Source organism: Crocodylus siamensis, chromosome 1 (genome assembly GCF_052110815.1).
Source record: "Crocodylus siamensis isolate JL-2025a chromosome 1, ASM5211081v1, whole genome shotgun sequence".
Taxonomy (NCBI): domain Eukaryota; kingdom Metazoa; phylum Chordata; order Crocodylia; family Crocodylidae; genus Crocodylus; species Crocodylus siamensis.
Window position 1 is genome coordinate 213,698,561 of NC_143395.1, and position 20,374 is coordinate 213,718,934.

The 20,374-nt window shown below is 42.8% G+C and overlaps 1 protein-coding gene across 1 annotated transcript in view; it reads right to left on the bottom strand.

Moving 5' to 3' along the window:
- Nucleotides 1–20,374, bottom strand: part of F5 (coagulation factor V) — a 57,034-nt gene that overhangs the window by 22,182 nt on the left and 14,478 nt on the right. The window contains exons 5-13 of the mRNA XM_090056284.1: nt 18,964–19,107; nt 17,702–17,923; nt 16,015–16,180; nt 14,484–14,661; nt 13,330–13,432; nt 11,037–11,248; nt 8,513–8,663; nt 7,365–7,574; nt 3,040–5,047 (exon numbers count right to left, since the gene is read on the bottom strand). Of these exons, the coding sequence (XP_089912410.1) occupies nt 3,040–5,047; nt 7,365–7,574; nt 8,513–8,663; nt 11,037–11,248; nt 13,330–13,432; nt 14,484–14,661; nt 16,015–16,180; nt 17,702–17,923; nt 18,964–19,107 (3,394 nt within the window). The remainder of the gene's footprint in view (nt 1–3,039; nt 5,048–7,364; nt 7,575–8,512; nt 8,664–11,036; nt 11,249–13,329; nt 13,433–14,483; nt 14,662–16,014; nt 16,181–17,701; nt 17,924–18,963; nt 19,108–20,374) is intronic.

The following is a 20,374-nucleotide window of genomic DNA, read 5'->3' on the forward strand; positions in this document are numbered from 1 at the left end:
GATGGAGCAGACGCACAGCCATAATGTGGGGAACAGTGAACAAGAACACAGACTAATTTATCAAATAGCTTGGAGATTCCCTTTGAAAAATAATACAATCCTGGCACTCACTTTACTGCACTGATGTCTAATCTTGACTCAGGAATTCCTGATGATCAAAAACTTAGACTTAGCAAATATTTGTGTGGATAGCAAATGTAGAGGGAAAAATACTAGCAATGTTATGCTAGCCCATTTTTCGACCACATTACTTTGCTTTTTGGGAAAAACCAGAGTTTTGATAAAAAAAGTGTACAATCACTAAAAAATGTGCTTGGTTTGAGTGAGCACTGGTTTTCATCTACGTTTCTGATGCGCTAAATTTCACTCTCAGTGGGCACATCTGTAAGTGCACATTAACGCAGAGTAGACTATTCTACTGCGCATTAAAGTGTCACATCAAAAACAGTGCTAATACACTACAGTACAACAGAATCTATCTGTGCATTAAGCATCACTGAAAAGGCATTCACTTTTGGTACTGCGCATTAGGGCAGCCTAATGCACCTTTATGTAGTACCTGATATTAGAAGTACTAATGCGCAGTAGCAAAAGTGTATTAATGAACATGTAGATGCGCCCAGTGACAAATTCACTAATTCTCTTTGGTGTAAAATAGAACTGACTCTGCAAGTCTAAACAAAATGAATACGTCTCAGAATTGAGGTCCCTGCTCAGTGATCCAAACGCTTTCATACTATAGTTAGAAGTGGCAACAATGGAACCCATTAGAACCAACCATGGTGATGGTCTGCATGGTGTAGACATTTGTCTGCTGAGAATGGGACTACCGTTTAGGAAACCCCTGGAAAATGAATGGAGGGTTCATTTTCAGACGGATTGCAAAAGAACCCAAGCGTGTTATGCAAAAATCCCTTGTACCCTGGGATTTGCAAATGGGCAAGTTCCTGCCTATTCAATTCAAAACCAAAAAACACCTGATTCTCTTGACCGACTGCCAAGCTATTCCTAGATCAAAGGGCCTGGATCAATTACATTTACACTAGTGTAACTGGCATTACACAGTTAATGAGACAGAGAGGAGTTGAATGAAATTTCACCCAATCTCCTGAAAAGCGACAAAGAAAATCTATTGCTATTAACTGCACCAATTTAACTGTCATCTCTGTGCGTCTGTCCCAGGGTAGCTGTGTTCTGTACACACAAGACTAATTTTCGGCTCCCCTGCCATCCAATGGCAAGAAGTAGAAACAGCCACCTACTGTGCACATAGATTCATAGATTGTTAGAGGCTGGAAGGGATCTTGCAGACCATCAGGTCCAGCTCCCCTGCTCTAGGTAGGAAGACAACTGGGGTTAGGTGACCCCAGCGAGATGACTGTATAGTCTCCTCTTGAAAACCTCCAGGGTAGGTGACTGCACCACTTCTGGAGGGAGTTTATTCCAGTGTGGACAACCTGACTGAAGGAGCTTTTCCTGGTATTAAGCCTGAGGCAGCCTTCCAGGAGTTTGTATCCACTGGTCCTGGTCTTCCCCAGGGGTGCCCTACTGAACAGTTGTTCACCAAGCTCCTGATGCACTCCTCTGATATAGCAGTAAGATGCTATCAAGTCCCCTCTCAACCTTCTCTTCTTTAGGCTAGAGGCCCAGGTCCCTCAGCCTTTCCTCGTATGTCTCGCCTTGCAAGTCCCTGATCATACGGGTGGCTCGTCTCTGGACCCTCTCAAGTTTTTCCAAGTCCTTATTGAAGTGCAGCTCCCAGAACTGGACGCAGTACTCCAACTACTATCTCAGCAGTGCCGAGTACAGCAGGAGTATTACTTCCTTGGTTTTACATGAGATGCATCAGTTGATGCATGCCAGTGTGGTGTTTGATGTGCTGGCCACCACATTGCACTGATGGCTCATGTTCATACGATGGTCGATCATTACCCCTAGAGGTCCCTTTCAGCCATGGTGCAAGTCAGGCTGTCACCTCTGAGCCTGTATGTATGTTGAGGGTTATTTGGCCCCACATGGAGCACCTTACACTTGGAAATGTTAAACTTCATCTGGTTTCGGTCTGCCCAACTCTCGAGCCTGTCCAGGTCTGCCTGTATCTGCAACATATCTACTGATGCGACCACACTGCCCCATAACTTGGTGTCGTCGCAAACATGGCCAGCAAGCTTTTCACTCCCCCAATCCAAATCACTGATAAAGATGTTGAAAAGCACCAGTCCAAGCCCAGCCCCCTGAGGGAAACCACTGGCCACTTCGCGCCAAGACAACACAGATCCGTTCATGAGAACTCTCTGGGTCCTGCCCTGTAGCCAGTTTCCCACCCACGGGAACCATCGAGTAGCTGAGCCCACAATCTTCCAGTTTTCCCACAAGGATATCATGAGATACTAGATCAAAAGCCTGTTGGAAATCTAGGTATGAAATGTCTACCTTGTCTCCCATGTCCAGGTGGCAAGAGACATGCCTTGGTGTTCATGATCCCAGAAAAAAAATATGTCAGTAATAGAAAATTGTATTTTGTATGTCTGTACGTGTTTGCTGGTCCATGACTTTAGGCATGGATATGATCCCTACTATCACTACCGCATCTGAGGATCTTACAATCTTTAATAAACTTATCCTTACAACACACCTGTGAGGTTGGAAAGGGCTTTTATCCCCATTTTACAGATGGAAAAAAACTATAACATTGAGGGATCATTTGACCCCAGCAGACTTCCTGAATATGGCATGGGGGCTGGACTAGATCTCACAAGGTCCCTTCCAGTCCCTAATATCTATGAAATCTATGATTTGCTCAAGCTCACACAGAAGTCTGTGGCAGAGAGAGATCTTGAGCCCAAGTCTTTTAAATTCCAGGCTAGTCCTAAGGTACTGTTTCCTAGTTTCTCTTCAGTTAGTCATTACATATTCTTTAAACAGCATTCACGGATTCCAAAAACCCTAACTCTAACAATGGTAGCTCTATTTTTGGCAGCTATCCAAATCAGAGCCCTGGAAGGCTGCAAGGAAATAGAGAGAAAGAATTAACCAAACCTGTCTTTAAATCCTGCATAATCCCACCAGACCTCTTCAGCTGCAATGTAGTATTTCCTCTCATGACCTCTGCTACGTAGGTAATGTACAGCAATGGCATCAGGGTTCCGGGCTTCATTAATGTTGAGTTTGGGGTCTGTTGTATATGGGTCTTCATATGGTACTTGAAGATAGTCATATACATCATCTGCCCCATGTTCACTGTAAAAATCTTCTGGAAAATACTCATACTCCCCATTGCCCTTGGGAACACCAATCACAACAGCTGGTTTAAACTGTCTTGGGGTCAGTGTGCTGTTGGTCCCATTCACCGGAGCTGTGTGGTTGACTTCAGTAAGCAGCGATGTATTGTTGGTCCCACAAAGCAATGCTGTGTGGTTGTCCTTACTCAACCACAATGTGCAATTGAGCTTTCCAGATGGCCTGGAGGGCTTTGAGAGCCTCATACCTCTTGGTGTTAATATGAAATTGCCCTTTTTCTTCCTGCGGATCTTGATTGAAGGTCTGGAGGCACTCAAGGTGCCATTCTCAGTTTTCTCTCTCTCTCTCACAGTTGTATGCTTGCTGCTTCCTTTCTGTTCACCCCCTGTAGGCTCTAAATAGCCATTGTATTTCCACATCTCCTGCTTCTTCAGGGATGCATCATCTCCCGTTTTATTTCTGAAACGAGGCTGTAACTTACTATTAGCAGCTTCAGCCGAGTTCGCCTCCAAATCAAAACTCTCTTTCACAGAGACCAGATTCCATTTCTTGTTTGCCATTTTAGAGGGATACTCCATGTCATCGGGTGACGGCACTTCCAAAACATCTTTCAACACTGCTGGACTAGGAGTAAGAATTAAGTTGTCAAGTGGATGCTCTGAAGTAGAATTGGTTTCTTGTTTTTTTATGGCTATGTCTAATTCAGAGAGATTGTACATGTTAAACCCATTCTTTTCAGAGCTGTTTCCCAAAGCAAGAGTTGTATTAACTGCATTTCTAAAAAATTCAACATTTATTTTCTTGGCTTCCTCTTCTTCCTCTACAAATGCTTCATCAACATTATCATTTGTAAGCTGGCCAGTTTCTAATGCAGCTAAACTCGAAATATTCTCTGCATACTGAGTAGAATGAGGTGAACTAGTGCTGTTCACAGATGAAGCATTTTTATTTTCCCGTAAATAAAGGAGGAGGGCATACATCTTTTTGAGGGAATAAAACACAGTCTCCAGCGCGTCTCGGTTCTCTCTCTTTTGATTGATCCTATCTTCTCTTCCTGCATTTTCTTTCAGTTGTTCTTCGGAAGAGTACGTTTCCAAAGATGCATTTATCCTATCCCCTCTTTCAGCAAATAGTTCTGTTTCATCTTTTGTTTGATCTTCCTTGCTCGTCCTCAAATGGCCATTTGCAAGTGTTTTGTCATCATTCCTAGACATCTGACAGGGACTTGTTTTGCACTCACTTTCATGTTCATCCTCATCTTGAAATACCACATCAGGACTTTCCATTTTTGCGTTGGTTGAAAGCAAAAGCTCTCTTCCAGAGAATGATGTGTAATTGATATAGAAGTGATTGTCTTCAGCTGGGAGGGAAGCTGTGCTTTGAGGGCCTGAGAGCCCATCAGTGCTCCAGGTATCACTGTTATTCATGTGCGTCAGACCTAAGCCAACAGCTACAGCTGGATGCTTAGAGTGGGTGCCGCTTTCTCCTTCTATCGCCAGAGCAGTAAGATTCTCTCTCTCTTCATTGACCACTGAATTATTCTTGTGTGTCCTAATCCCAAGCTGTTTAGCCAGATAGTCTTGATAGTCCACATCACCAGTGCTGTCCTGTTCCTTACTTTCCTCTTCTTTTTCACTGCTGGATGTGGCTTCAGGTACATTTTTCATTGTTTTCTCAGCATAATTTATCGTCTCAAATTCGTCATCTTCAGAATAATCATCTTCCGAGTCACATTTGGCATCTCTAAACCTCAGCCTCATGCCATAGCTCATTTCAGAAGAGCCCCAGGAGACTAAGAGCCAAGTACCTGCAATTGAAATAGAAATCATATACCATACATTGTTTGTGAAATTAACCTCTCCTGTCATGTCCCAGCTTCTAGACTATAAAGACACTGGCCAAGTGACTATCTAACTACATTGTTGTGCATCTGCTCAGCCCTTACAACAGTGGCTTGGGGCTCCTAGGTGCTACCATAGTAATACACAATAAATAATGAAAAGAACTAAATGTGCAGAGGTGGAACTCTTCCCCAAAGATTGGGTTTATTTGGATCCTGGCTTTGGCATGTCCCATGACAAAGATGGGGATAGGGGAGAGAAGAAGCAATCATCTGTGAGTTTTGGATCCAAATTTAGCAAAAAGTTTGAGTTTTTTGAACTGAGGTGTTTTTGGTCCCATCTCTACCTATAATACCTCTTTATAAGCAGGTGTATGAGAGAACACTGTTCACAATAAAAGTCATCCTAGTCTACCTAAAGCCTAAACAACAGACAGTGTAATACTTTAAAACACCTGGGACAGGTGAAAATCAGACATGGGTTTTCAGATAGGACATGGGTCTTTAGAGGGAGATCCACATTTGGATTGCAAGAACAGCTTGCCAGAGACCTCAAAGGGCACAGAACATTAAGTGGCAATGGAAGCAACTAAAAGCTAGATTTTGAATGCTGCCTTATGATCTGTCAGTTTAGAGAGTCAGAATTACAGCCCATAAGAATAGGATTTTAAATACTAGAATGCTATATGCAAGTTGCCTGTCCTACTATATCTTGCAGGAGAATTAGCTCTATTAATTCCTCAGATAGTTCTATTTTCCCCAAAACAAATTTCAGTCTCTACCAAACAAATAAAATCCTTCGTCTTCTCCGGACATTAACAAAAACCTCTTTCCCTTTTGGCTTCTCCCCACAGCAAACTGTTCCCTTACAGCTTGCTTCCCCCTTGCTCTGCCTTAGGGGAACTTTTAAAGCTCTGGGGGACACACTCCCTCATTAACAAAATGCCCCACAGTTGAACTTCTTTAACAGGGCTGACTGATCCTTCTTACACTGTTACAGTGCTACAAGCAAATATCATCAGCTCCAATACTTTGCTTGTTATGGTTCATTTCAAAACAAAATGTGACATAGTAAAAAAAAAAAAAAAAAAAAAGGCCTTTTCATGAAAAAGGATGCAATTTATTGTCCCCTCTATTTTTAGAACTGCTTTTCTTTTTTGTTTGTTTCTTTTAAAAAAAATAAGAGATTTTTTTAAAAAGATATTTCCAGCAAGACCATACACATTTTAGAAATGGGAGAGAGGTGATCACATGTCAAACAGTAGTACAGGAAAAGTACAAAAATGTATTCTGGCAATTGCCAGTAAGTCTGACAGAGGTGATCAGCTAGAAATACACCTCTCCCCCTCATAATGCAAACTAGTAATAATTAAACTCATAGCACTCAGTACTACAAAACACCACTGAAGCCAAGCTAGTAGTTAAAAGAATCCAAAGAATTTGCAAAAATCAGAATCCAAATGTATTAACTGGGATGAAAGAAAGCAAGATCTAGATTTTTCTGCTTCAGGGCCTAACCAACCAGTGAAAGCCCATTAATAGGAAAAATTCTCCCTTATGGGCAGGTTACTCCATTATTGTTAAGGATATGTTTGCTTACATCTTCCTATCAAACACTTGGAACAAACCCTTGCTAGAGACAAGATACCAGAGCAGATAGACCAGCATTCTGATTTGGGCTGGCAATTCCTGCTTCCTTATGTGCCAAAATCACGTGTCATCTCCCATGGGGCGGTACAGCCATTTTATTCAGTGACACCACAGCATCATTCAATTATTCAGCCCACTTCATCCAGCTCAGAGCCGTCTAGCCTACAATAAAACTGAACAGATGCAGGGGTCCCCATGCAACATCATTTCTGCTGCCAGAAGAAAAAAATAAAAAGTAGCTCTCGCTATGGAAAGTGCTGTCATATGGGAAGTTGAATGCGACCAAGATCATCGTTGCCAAGTACAGATGCGGGACAGAGAACAAGATCTCAGCATCTGGAGGTCTGGCTCCTGCTCAATATTTCCAGTGTGAACATTTCAGTGTCTGTGGATTCTTTGGGAAAATCCTACAAACTGTACAAGTGACTTTTGCTGTGGGGAGGCAAAAGTAAAACAGTACAGAATACAGCATGTTAAGGGACCTAACTTGCCTTGTATTCCACACGTATCAGTCACTCTACAGAAAGACTCAGCTAGGCTGAAAATTTGCATGCAGTGCATTTATACAACCCTATTCTATTTTAGTGAAGCCCTTGTAGGTACAAAATGTCTTAATGGATGATTTGCCACCTACCTACATTGTTCATTTCTACTGTGACCGATTCTCCACTCATAGGGAAAAGATTCAATACATCTTCATACTTCCGTTGATACAAAAAAGAGTGACCAGAAATACGGATAGATACCACATCTTGGATGCCAATGCTGGAAAAATGCCATTGAACAACCTCATTCTGGCAAAATCCAAGGACTTCAGAACTGTCGGATGTGTAGCCATTTATTGCTAAAACAAAAGTGAAACAAATGTTGTTAATAACATCTTCAAGCTTCAGTGATATGAAAGACAGTGAGCCAATTTTAGGTCTTCAGTGAAATGACAACAGGGATGAGGTTGACGCATCTTGTAAGAGGCTGACACTGGGTGGAAGCCCAGTAACTTTCATGTGAAGGGACGGGATCATGTTTCAGACACCATATATTAAAGTGAAGTGACTTTGCTTTTGTTAACTAGCTATGCTGCGGCGTTACATCCAAAGTGAAAGGATGCAGACAAATCATTTTACTTTGAACTAGTCATTTTTAGCATTTCTCACATGTTGTCAGCTCAGAAAACAGCCAAGTCAGCTTCTCTTTGGTTGAGCTCCTTTTCATTTTGAGGTGCCATCTTTTTCTTGGCATCACTCAGGCCCACAGGGGTCTGGGCTGTGTGTATTAGTACAGGTGGGGCAAGGACTTCTAGCCTGTTTCTACAAATTGTAGTCACCCAATGTTGGGGCAGGGGACTCTCCCCAGACACGCTCAAAGTCACAGGCCAGAATTCAAAGAATGAAAGAAGCCACTATGCTATAACACTACTCATTGTCACTGGACCACATGCTCTCCTTTCCAGTTCCCTTGTGCAGTGGCCTGGAGTCCACTTTTCCAGAGCGACATTGCCTTGAGGCTAACTCTGGGGTCCCCAATCTCTACTCCTGCCAAGTCCTTCCCCATTTACCTCAGGACAAACAAGCATGGCTTCAACAGTTTTTTCTCAGCTATGACACCAGAAAGCCTGCCAGCCCCTGCTCACTACCATTCCCACCCTCAGAGCCCTGTTCCATTCATTCATCCTAACACACCACCAATCTCTCCCCCCATGGACACCAGCACTACCCCACAAAACAAGGGCCCAGTTGGACATTTGGACTTCTGCAAACGTTGGGCTAGTTTTTTTTCACTCACTGCGCATGACATTGGATTCGTAGAATTTGGGATCGTCCCTTTTAACATGGGAGGGATTGCTGCAGTATGTCTTGATGTTATCTTCCAGGTACCAGCTCTTGTTTTCATCAAACACAGCGAACACTGTCTGCTGCTCTACATCTGCCTTGTTCTGAATGGCAGCAGACAGGATGGTAAGTTTTGCAAGTATTTTTTTAAGTTTGTATTGATAGGGTTAAAAAGTAGTCAGTTGTCAGCATTATTCTTATGCAGAAGGGCTTTTTGATAACAAGTTCACATTTTTTTTTGTCATGGCAAACAAGGCAAAAAAAGAAAAAAGAAATCAAATAAATTCTTTGCAATCTGGCCTTGCTAAGGAAAAATTTCAGTGATCACACTAAACCACAGGCCATAAATTCCAGCATACAAATAAACTCATCATAAACAACAAGGCCTTATGAAAAGTTCTATGGAATTTAAACAAGAAACAATCCTTTTATACTGTCATTTTTGACTTGTCCTACTACATTTGATAGAGGATGAGCTTTCAACTACAGAATTACAGAGGGCAATTCAGGGCAGTTCCATTTCTTTGTTACATTCCATAGGGCTTTAGAGTGATTGCCACAAAACCTCTTGCTTTGATCCCTGTTCAGTTCCACAGGATTTTTCCATGGCCAGCAAAACTGAAATCTTCTGTAGTTTAAATAATATTCATGAGCAGCAGCCTCTGCTTCTCAGAGGTTCTAGAACATAACATACCAGATCCTTGTTTTTGATGAATTTCATTCAATTGATTTCAGATCATTTCCAAGTTTATCCAAGTAATTCTGACTCCAAATCCTACCCTCCAGAGTGCCTGACTCTACCCAATTTAGCATTATCTGAAAATTGGCTAAGTGTCCACTCAATCCCACCACCCAAATCATTAATGAAGATATTTAATACCAGCTGTAACACTGACCTATAAAGAAGCCCACTTGGTACTTCCTCCCAACTGGACATTGAGCCACTGATGACTTCATTGAGCACAACGATTCAACCAGTTACATATCCACTTTACAGTACTTTCATTTAGGCTATTTCCTTAGCTTACTAATAAGAGTGTCATGAAAGACACTGCTAAAATTGAAATATATCACATCCACTGCTTTTGTTCCCATCATCTGGTCATAGAAGGATGTGCACTTAAGTCCACTTAGGCATAAGTGTGATCCTGTTCTATCCTGCCCACAACCCTGAAGAACATGTCCCTGCAAGCTGATGTTGGCGACCAGCATGGACAGCTAGAGACCCTCTGGGTGAAAATTCGTGGGGAATATGGCACAGGGGACACAACGGTGGGAGTCTACTACAGACCTCCCACTCAAAGTCCTGAGCTTGACCAGGAGTTCACCCGGGAACTGACTGAGGCCGCTTGCTCCAGGACCTTGGTTGTCATGGGGGACTTCAATTACCCGGACATCTCGTGGGAAGATCACTCAGCAAAATCTGAGCGGTCGCAAAGGTTTCTCTCGTGCGTGGATGACCTCTACCTGACTCAAGAAGTCTATGGGCCAACGAGAGGCAAAGCACTGCTCGACCTGGTACTGGCTACGGGGGACGACCTAATCGGCGACCTAGTGATCGATGGGAAGCTGGGTGACAGCGACCACGAGCTGATCACCTTCACCATCCGCCGTAAAGCTGGCAAGTCAGTCAGCAACACAGAAGTCCTTGACTTCAGAAAAGCCGACTTTGACAAGCTCAAGAGGCTTGTCAGTCAGGCCCTCAGGGATCGTGACCCCAGGGAGATGGGAGTTCAAGAAGAGTGGTTGCTTCTCAAGGAAGTGATCCTCAATGCACAAGCTAAATCTATTCCAACACGGAGGAAAGGCAGCTCTCCAGGGACCCAGCGGACCTCCTGCAGCTAAAAAGGAAAGCCTACAAAGGATGGAGGATGGGATTCACCTCCAAGGAGGATTATTCTGCACTGGTCCGGTCCTGCAGGGAGCAAACCAGGAAAGCCAAGGCTGCAACTGAACTCCAACTAGCTTCAAGCATCAAGGACAACAAAAAGTCCTTTTTCAGATATGTGGGGAGCCGGAGGAAAAGCAAGGGCAACGTTGGACCCCTGCTAAACCAGATGGGACAACTGGCAACTGACGCCCAGGAAAAAGCCAACCTACTAAATAGGTACTTTGCGTCAGTCTTTCATCAGTCCCACGGGACGCCCATGCCTGCTATGGGACAGGGAGATCTGGGTGATGGGGATCCCCCACCCTCCATAAATGCTGACCTCATGAAGGAACACCTTGAGAAGCTGGATACCTTCAAGTCAGCCGGCCCTGACAATCTGCACCCCAGGGTACTCAAGGAGCTGGCAAGTGTCATAGCCCAGTCTTACCAGTGCCGAGTACAGTGGGAGCATCACTTCCTTAGTTTTACACAAGATGCATCGGTTGATGCATGCCAGCTTGTTAAGATGCATTAATGATTTTACAGGGACTCGAGCTGGGAACAACAGTATCAAAAATAGGCACTGGAATGGAATCTGGTTCAATACCTGCACACCCCTCTTGTCCAGGGATTCACTTTTGCAAATCAGAAGTGGGCCAATTAGTCCAGAGGCAATATCCCTTGTTACATCTACAGCACTGTGATATAATCTTGTTATGCACTGTGAATCCTCTGTGGTGGGCTGATCTGTGTCAAAAATACTCCATGTATATGTATAAGTTTCTCCTGGTTGAACGGCTTTGCTTAGGGTGCTGTTGTCTGAAGGAAAAACGGACAGAGGTGTGTTAGTGTGAATCAGACAAAGGAGATCCTTGGGCTTATGTAAGCTGGCATCACTCCCATTTACATATCCCAGTTTACTCCAGCTGAAGACCTAGCTTTCAAATACTAGAAGTTCAATAAGAATTTTGGGCTGGTCAACATACAACCAAACACAGTAGTTTATATACAACCTAGTTGCTTTGAGAGTGGCTTACAGTTTCAGTTTTGTTTTTTTGTGTTGTTTTTTTTTTTTGAGGGCGGGGGAGAGGGAAACAAAACAAAACACTGTGCCAGGCTAAGTTAAGCTTTTAGCTTGTATAAAGCAGTGGTTCTCAATCAGGGTGCCCTAATATCCCCTAAGGGATTCCACGATGCAGAAGCTGCCGCCGCAGTGGCAGCAGCCAAGTCAAGCTACCCTGAGCACTGGGCTGCAAAATACATGCAGTCCTCCTACATTAGAGCTCTCCAATAACTCTAAAGCAGGCAGAAGGGCTGGCTTAAGCTGCAGTTCTTCCCAGTCCACTCCTCTGCCCCACCATCACACTCCTCCTGGAAACAAAAGAGCAGTATAGCAGAAGCCAGGCCTCCTACGTACTTTAGGCTTAACAGAGAACTCAAATGCAGGAGGAACATGCACACATGGCACAGCCCTTACCGGTCCAGATGTACGTAACGTGCACAGGGCAGTTTTCCCTGGCAGCAGCGTCACCCACCTGAGAACAACCAAGGTAAATTAAGCACAACAGTGATTCTTGACTAGGAGTTCTGCCACAGTCAAAAACACTGTGGAGAGTGCTCTGAGACTGAAAAAGTTGAGGACCACTCATATAAAGCTTTAATTTAATCAAGAGACTGGAGACTTGGTTAGAGTCCACAAACTAAAAAAAGGAACTGTGCTACTACCGAATCCTCCAACTGCTAAGGTTCCTTGTGTCAAATATGGAAGCACACTACTTAATTTAGGAAGTATATTTATGCTTTATTAGTTACATGTGTAAATCATAGATTCATGGGAAAGCTGCTACTGAAAGATGGACAGCTTAATAGACACTGCTGATTTATACATATATAGCACAACATGTTACTTTTCCTATAAGCAAGTTACCCATAAAATGGTATCTGACCATTGATACCAATTGATGCTAACACTTAAAAGCTGCCTGCCTGCTGACTCATCTAGGAGTGCAATCATATCCCTCAGATAAATCCTCTGACTTCCTATTTCAAGAGATGCCAGGGGGAAGAGGTGAGGTGAAGTGTCCCATCTTCCTTAAGATCTCCATAGACTCGCTGTAGCTCACCTTGCACACCATACTTCTGTTTATTCCCTTGCTTGCTCACCCTATGCTAGCAATCTCACTGCCACAAACAACATATGTACTAGCTTGCCTCTAGTGATTCCCACTGCTACTTCTGCTCTTTCTTTCTCGCTTTCCTATCATTTCATATCAGTCACGGCTGACACCATTTCTCTCTTTTTTCCCCCCCTTGATCATACTTCTGAACATCTCTTCGCTGTCACTAGTTAACACAATGACATATTAGGGCCAGATCCTCAGCTAGCATCCACTGGCATTAGCACAGTGGTTCTCAACCTTTTCAGATTCTAGACCTCCTTCATTAGACTTGCAGCACCTTCAGAAAATGCCAGCTATTCACAAGGTCAATGTTTTTAACACAAGGAATTACTATTTGAAAAATGTGGATACGTCTTGTGAATTATGTTTGTAAACATGGCACCCTGGCTGAGAATTACTGCAATAGCATCACTGAAGTCAGCAGACCCACACCAGTATAAGTGAGCCAAGCCTTTGCTAAAGTCGCGATGAAATTTTTTTTTTTATTTATTTTTTTTAGAGATTTGCAAGCTAAAATGGGCTCTTATTCCCATTTTAAAGATGAGAAACTAAGGGACAAGGACACAAAGTAAACTTTCCACTAAAATATCACACAATATATCAGTGGTGGGGCAGGGAAGAGAACATAAGAGCCCCAGAGTTCTGACCTAAGGCAGAGAGACCGCCTATGCAAAGTCAAGTTGTTCAAATCCGCAGGCTGTAAAACAGACAGGTCCTTACCTGTGGGATCTAGTGGATAATTAGCTCCTTCTGCATCCTTTGAAAGTGTCACTCCATGGAAGTAAATGTTGTAAGGGCGACTGGCCATATTTTTAAACACGATCTATATGCATATGAAAAACTATGAGTTCAACCTTTGCTGAATCCTGGTTTGGAAATAAAACTGCAAGTCACCGTTCAAATGGAACCGGATAGGTTTCCAGAAGAGCCATTCCTTAAGTTAGAAAATCTGGCAATCTCAAACCCACAGCTGCTGTGCAGCATGCAGCCTTCAGGGTCCCATAGACGAGCCAATGGCTAGAATTCCCCTGGCTCTATTTGGTTTCAGGAGAATAAGCAGAGTCCTGCTCTCAGGAGAGAGTCCCACAGAGGCAGCTGAGGAGTGTCAAAACCCATGAGTGGGATCACTAAACATTGCTCTTGAAAGGAAAAATTGCAGAAAGGATACACCACCATTCCTTTTCCCCAGCTTTTAAGAACCACAGAGGAAAGGGTGTGATGAAAACCCCTCTGCAAACCTGCATGCTGGATGGAACCAAGCAGAGAAAGGAAGAATTATAGCACTGAAAATGGCTGCAGGACTACAAGACCATCAGGGCACTTAAGGCCCATGCAGCTTTGTGATGTATCAGTATGCAATATCCAGTCAGGAGGACATGACACATTGAAAAAACAACAAAATATCAATGCTGCAAGATTTTTGAGGCCTTCTGACTTCACTCACTAGGTTATTCTTCTGCTTTCAAAGGCAGCTGCCACTTTCTTAGGCTCCTAAATCATAACATAATTAGAAATGATGAGTTCATAAATGTAAGTCCTAAATCTGAACTTCCCCCAATAGTTCAAACTGTGTATGAATTTGTGGTTCTTTTAATGTACTCTTATGAACTACATATATCATATATTCTTTACAACGATATCTGCTGCAATGATATCTGGAAACCAAGCACTAAAAGTCAAACTGCAGAAATAAAATAGACAACTTAACTTTAAATCTCTCCCTTGGGCTCACATTATCCAACACGGTCACTCTTTATCACCTTATAGCTATTGTTTGAAAAACACTACCATATACACTGGTTCTTATACAACTTTACCTGCAGAATATTACCTTAAAACATGTATAGTGTTTGTGCTTGGCGCTTACTACTCACCTTGACTTTATCTTTGACCTGGGCTCTGATAACAGGGCCCAGAATTCCAGTTTCTTTGGGCCTGGGATTCTCTAGACGCTTGATGAACTTGGCATCTGCATACTGCTTGAAAACAGCCTTCTTGTACTTTTTGCCAATGAGATTTGAGTAGTTGTCCAAGTACTTTGATTTATATTGTCTTTAAAAAGAAAAAGCAATAAAACCTTCTTAAGGAGTGAGACCTATTGGACTGTGGGACAATCATGCAGGAAAAAACAGCAGGAGCCCCACTGCTCAAGACAAATAGAATAAGATTAGACAAAGCTTTGTAATGCAAGTTTTTTTTAGTATTACTTGTATTTCAGTAACACCTACTGGCCCAACTGATATCTGGGTTCCCATTCTGTTAGACAATGTGTAAGTGTGCAGTATGAAAAAAAGATCTCAGACCCAAAGAGATTCTGGTCTGAAATTTTCAAAACAAAAAGCTTGGAGAGAAGTATTATTAGTCCCTGTTCACAAATGGGAAAAAGTGACGTCTTTAATGTCACAAAGTCTGTAGAGGCACCAGGAACTCAAATTGGGTATCATGAATTCTAATCTTGTGTCTTAGCTCAGACTAATTCATGGGCTGATTTCAATGGCTTAGGGCCTCCCTCTTCCAATCTATGTTCTTACATAGAAGTATATGAAGCTGTGAAGACAAAAAAATTCCCCATATTGCTTAAAAACAGGTAGGACTTAAAAAGTATGAAAAGGTCCATCTCAGCTGTGAGCTGGTAGCAGGTTACCTAGACAGAGATGGTGGCAAGGTGGTAAGCAATATAACTTTGAATGGAATAGAAGTCATCAGAGAAGTAGTAGTGTTTGAAGTCTTAGAGTCAGCAGGGCTACAGGTAAAGGGAGATGAGGACTCCAGACAGGGATTCAAGTGAGAAATGGAAAGACAAGAAGATGACACCAGAAGAGCAGGATTACCTAAGAAACAGGAGCAGAACCAGATCTACAACCAACAACCCATGCATTATAAGAATTTAAGCAGATTGAGATGTGCTCCTTGCAGACACTGTATATGCAACAGCTTGTAACATCAACAAAGTGATGATATCCACAAATCATTCCTCATCAGAATGAGGCGAGAGGTTTCATGAATATCATGGCAATAATGTATTATCAAGGGCTGTCCACACTAGTACTGGCACTGGTAGCTCTAGGCAAAAGGACATCCTGTACATTGGAGAAACCTCTCTCTACCCTTTAAATTAAGTGAAAGATATGCCACAAAGCATATTTACTCAGCAAGTCCAGTAAGGTTGTTTACTGCAGTGCTCTCCAAAGGCACTTACTAAGATTTCTATCAGCTATTCCATACATCCCTTACAATCCCATCCTTTAAAATTCCTCCTATTTTCAAATATTGTCTTTTCCTCAGGAGTTCTCCTTTTTTGTGAAATGAAGAAGTTTTTAAGGCCAGGACCAAGGAGAGAATTTCATAAGAGCCTCCCTCCCCCACCATACCTGGTCACCAGAACAGTACTGATCAACATTTTACCTATCGATGTTTGGAGAAATGTTAGGAGCATAATCCCAGGTGATCTCCTCTGCAGCAATAAAATATTGCCAGTCTTTTATCATACGCAGTTCTTTAAAGGATAACCTCTTCTTGAGTACCTCTTTCCCCTCACATTCTTCTACATTGAAGTAACCATGCATTCCAGCTGGTAGGAAACAGGGACAAGTACAATAGTGACCATCAGATGCAAAAATACATAGAACTACCATAGCACCTCTCAACCCTTTAGCTCTGGGTGCTGGCAAACATTTATTTACCTGCTCTCTTAGAACTCTGGGAGGAAAAACCTGCAGCATCCTTATAGGCTCGGCAGTGCTACGCTGGTTAGCACTATGGAAGAAAGACTTGGGGGGTCATCATTGACCACAAGATGGACATGAGCCTGCAATGCGATGCTGCAGTTACTGAAGTGACCAAAATGCTGGCGTGCATCCATAGATGCTTCTCAAGCAATCCCGGGACGTCATTCTCCCCTTGTACTCAGCCTTGGTGAGGCCGCAGCTGGAGTACTGCATCCAGTTTTGGGCTCCACAATTCAAAAAGGATGTGGAGAAGCTTGAGAGAGTCCAGAGAAGAGCCAAGCGCATGATCAGAGGTCAGGAAAACAGACCTTACAACAACAGGCTGAGAGCCATGGGGCTCTTTAGCCTAGAAAAGCACAGGCTCAGGGGTGATCTGATGGCCACCTGTAAGTTTATCAGGGGTGACCACCAGGATCTGGAGGAATGTTTGTTCACCAGAGCGCCCCAAGGGATGACGAGGTCGAACGGTCATAAACTACTGTGGGACCGTTTCAGGCTGGACATAAGGAAGAATTTCTTTACTGTCCGAGCCCCCAAGGTCTGGAACAGCCTGCCATCAGAGGTGGTTCAAGCACCTACACTGAACACCTTCAAGAGTAAATTGGATGTTTATCTTGCTGGGATCCTATGACCCCAGCTGACTTCCTGCCCTTTGGGCGGGGGGCTGGACCTGATGATCTTCCGAGGTCCCTTCCAGCCCTAATGTCTATGAAATCTATGAACTCAGGTTTAAAGAAAAACAAACAACAAAACCCAAACAAGTGCAGACAATAAAGCTGGGATTATCCAGAAAAGCCTGCTGAAGTCAATGAGAGCTATGTGATTCTAGCAATCTTTTGTCTCTTTTGAGACCCCTAGTTGAGATTGTAATCCTCTTTTCAGCGAGTGCTCCAGCCACCACAAGAGGCAACATAAGGATTTTTTCCATGGATCCATTAAAAGAAATGTTAATCGTTGCTCTGGGGAAATTAATATCCACTGTAAGATGTTTGTGCCTGCTATTGTGACACAGCCTTGAGCTGCCTTTGTCTCCTTCAACAATCAAGCAATCTACCAGAGTTTACCTTATCTACCCATGTGTAATCAGACGAACATTTTGTAAACAGTAAAAATCTCCCCAAAAATGAGATTCCCCATTGCTCTGCAGCCTCTTTGCAACTGTGAGACTTCAGAAAGAAGTTCCACTGAACCTTGCTCTTCAGTCCTTAATGCTCTGTCAGCAGTGGTTCCTTAGTAAAATAGCCACCATATAAAATGTGGTTGCTGTGACGTTTTACAAAGTTAGAACCCTTTTAGGAGATAACGGAAGAAGTTATTACTCTCTATGCCTGTATAAATTGCCTACTAAGCAGATGTGTCCTTACCTTGCAGATGATTTTGGATAAGAGAAGATATCAGCCATCTTCCTTTCTGGCTCACAGTCATGTTTGTGGTGGTTGCTGCACCTGCCACCAGGCTGATGGTTGAGACCCTGTGATGATATTGCTCCATGGTTTGCCCATTGAAATGGACAGAGAAAATCTCTGGTTTGGAGCTCATTCCTATCAAATGCCAACTAATGTTGTCATAAACGCAGGCAGTTAAGTCTGAAATGGAAAGAACAGCAGGGTTCAGAATTCACACGACTCATCCAAAAATCAGAGAACAATTCACATTAAGTCCTACTGATAGATCAAAAGCAAATCCTCACTCAGAACATTTTGCAAAGCTTTCAAGATCCTACAAGAGGGGGCACGTACCTTGTGCACGATATTCAAAAGCACCAAATCCCACTGAAAGTCAGTGGGAGTTAAATGCCTAAATCTTTTAAGCATTTTTTAAAATCTCACCCCTTAGCCAGTTAATCCTCTCTTCTCTAAAAAGCAGATCTGTTCATACTTGGAAAATGTGTCAGGAAATCCATCCAGAGAGAACTACTCCAACCTTGAAGGCATTTAAAACCACCCCCCATGATCTCCAGACATTCACTCACTGGACTGCCTGGTTCTCCAGTGAGGAGGGGGAAACCTTTGCAACAGGCCCATTAGCATCCTTTTGTCTTCTAACTTCTCCCTACTTTCACTGACAGTTGAGCTGGCAACAATCCATTGTCATCCTATTATACAGTGGTTCCAAATCTGTTGTACAGATAACACCAGTGGTACACAATCTGTCAGTGGTACACATTAACAGATTTATTATGTTTACTTTACATGACAAAAATTTGCTGGTGGTACTTAAGGTAGTATCATTTTAAATTGGTGCTGCGCAACCTGTTAGTTTGGGAACCGGTCCTATACAGTCTTCTTCTGAAGTGTTCACATGCTTTAGAGCCAGCAGTTTGTTTAACCTCATCCTCATCTTGTAGGTGAAGGAAGGACATTTACTTTGTAAGTGGAACTCTCCAAATGCTTTGGCAACATGAACCCCACACTTTGAAACCAGCAGCAACTATACCAAGGACAGGAGCCTCTGGAAAGTAGTGGCTATTGGAAAAAGTGGCTATTCGTTCTCTTGTGAAACCAGATGCTTGTACTGAGTTTATATGCTACAAGCTTGTAGCCAGGTTATATGCTAAGGCTATTATGGCTCAAACAAGCAGGCTGGGGTAAGAGGAAACACCTTAAGTTTATCAACTGTATAATACCTGGCAAGGTCCCATTAGTGTAACCATTAATTGTATACTCAACAGATGCTGATTTTTGCCAGCTTTTGCTTTCATCAAACACGGCAAACATTAACACATATTCTCTGTCAAACAGCTGCTGCGACCCATCTTCCATGAGGCTTCCTACAGGAGAAAAGTCAGATGAATGTGAGTGTCAGATGAATGTGAAACTAAAGCACTTTGCATCAATCTAACGATATCCAGATCTATTCCATCAGCTTGCAGTTTAATACAGGCATGGGCCAGCAGCAACTGACTCCAAGAAAAATCTTTTAAAACTGTGTTTTAAGTAAATTACTTCTATGAAAAGGTGCTGGATTGGCATTTTTGGATGTCCAAGGCCTATAGTATTTCAGCCCAGTGTAAACTTCATCTAAACTACTTTGGTACTGTTTTAGGCATCATCTCCATAAGCAAGAAAGATCTGATTAATCTCCTCAGAAACCATTCAGTCCTTGGCTTCTCCTCTGAGACTCTTAACCAGACTTCACAAGTAAGTCCAGGTGTGATGGAGTTGTTTTGCAACGTACACCAAGCACCCCCTTCAGGACTGGACTGCAGCCCTCAGCCATGGTTCCATAAATCAGCAAATGGCCTTCAGCTACTAAGAAATCTCATCTTTACCATCCTGAGTAGATACTATAGTGATCGTAGCAGTATGAGAACTTATATAGTATAATATGTAGTATAGGACTGGTGATCCATTGGTAAGAATAATTTATTTTGCATATACAAGACAGAAGGTTGGGCAGTGTGGCACCTTAAAGACCAAATGATATAGTGAGGCATGAGCTGACAAAGCATCTGATGAGGTAGGTTGTTGCCTATGAAAACTCATACCTCTCTGAACCATTTTTCTTGAAGGTCCCTTTGCCCTGCCTTCAGCCTGACTTCAAACAAACATGGCTAACCACCTTTCCTGGATATGTATGTAACTATCATACCAATCTGGTGTTGTTCCACTTTCTCCTGTTCATTACTGGCAACAACGACAACAAAAAAGCAATTAAAAAAAATGCACCAATACTTCAAATAATGCAACTCACCCAGGACTCAACTAGAGACTTACCCCTTTGGAATGGAGTATCTTAGCCAAAAATTATGGCTGTGGGTCTCAGTATGTTTTATGCCATTTTGTTCATTTAAAAGAGTGTTCAAAGTTCAGCTTTCTTGAACACAGGAGGAAACAGCCACAGATGGTTTCTCTGCGCACAACTCTAAAGAGGACTGATCCAGTCCTCCGAGCCCAAAGGCCTGCACTCTAGGCCATTCCTAACGTTACACGCCTAGTACTGTTCAGGCTGCATCAGGCCTTCTCTGCATGTTTCTGCCATCCACAAGTTTTCCCAGGACAATACTCAGTCACTGCCCCTCCATTCGGGGCATTCAA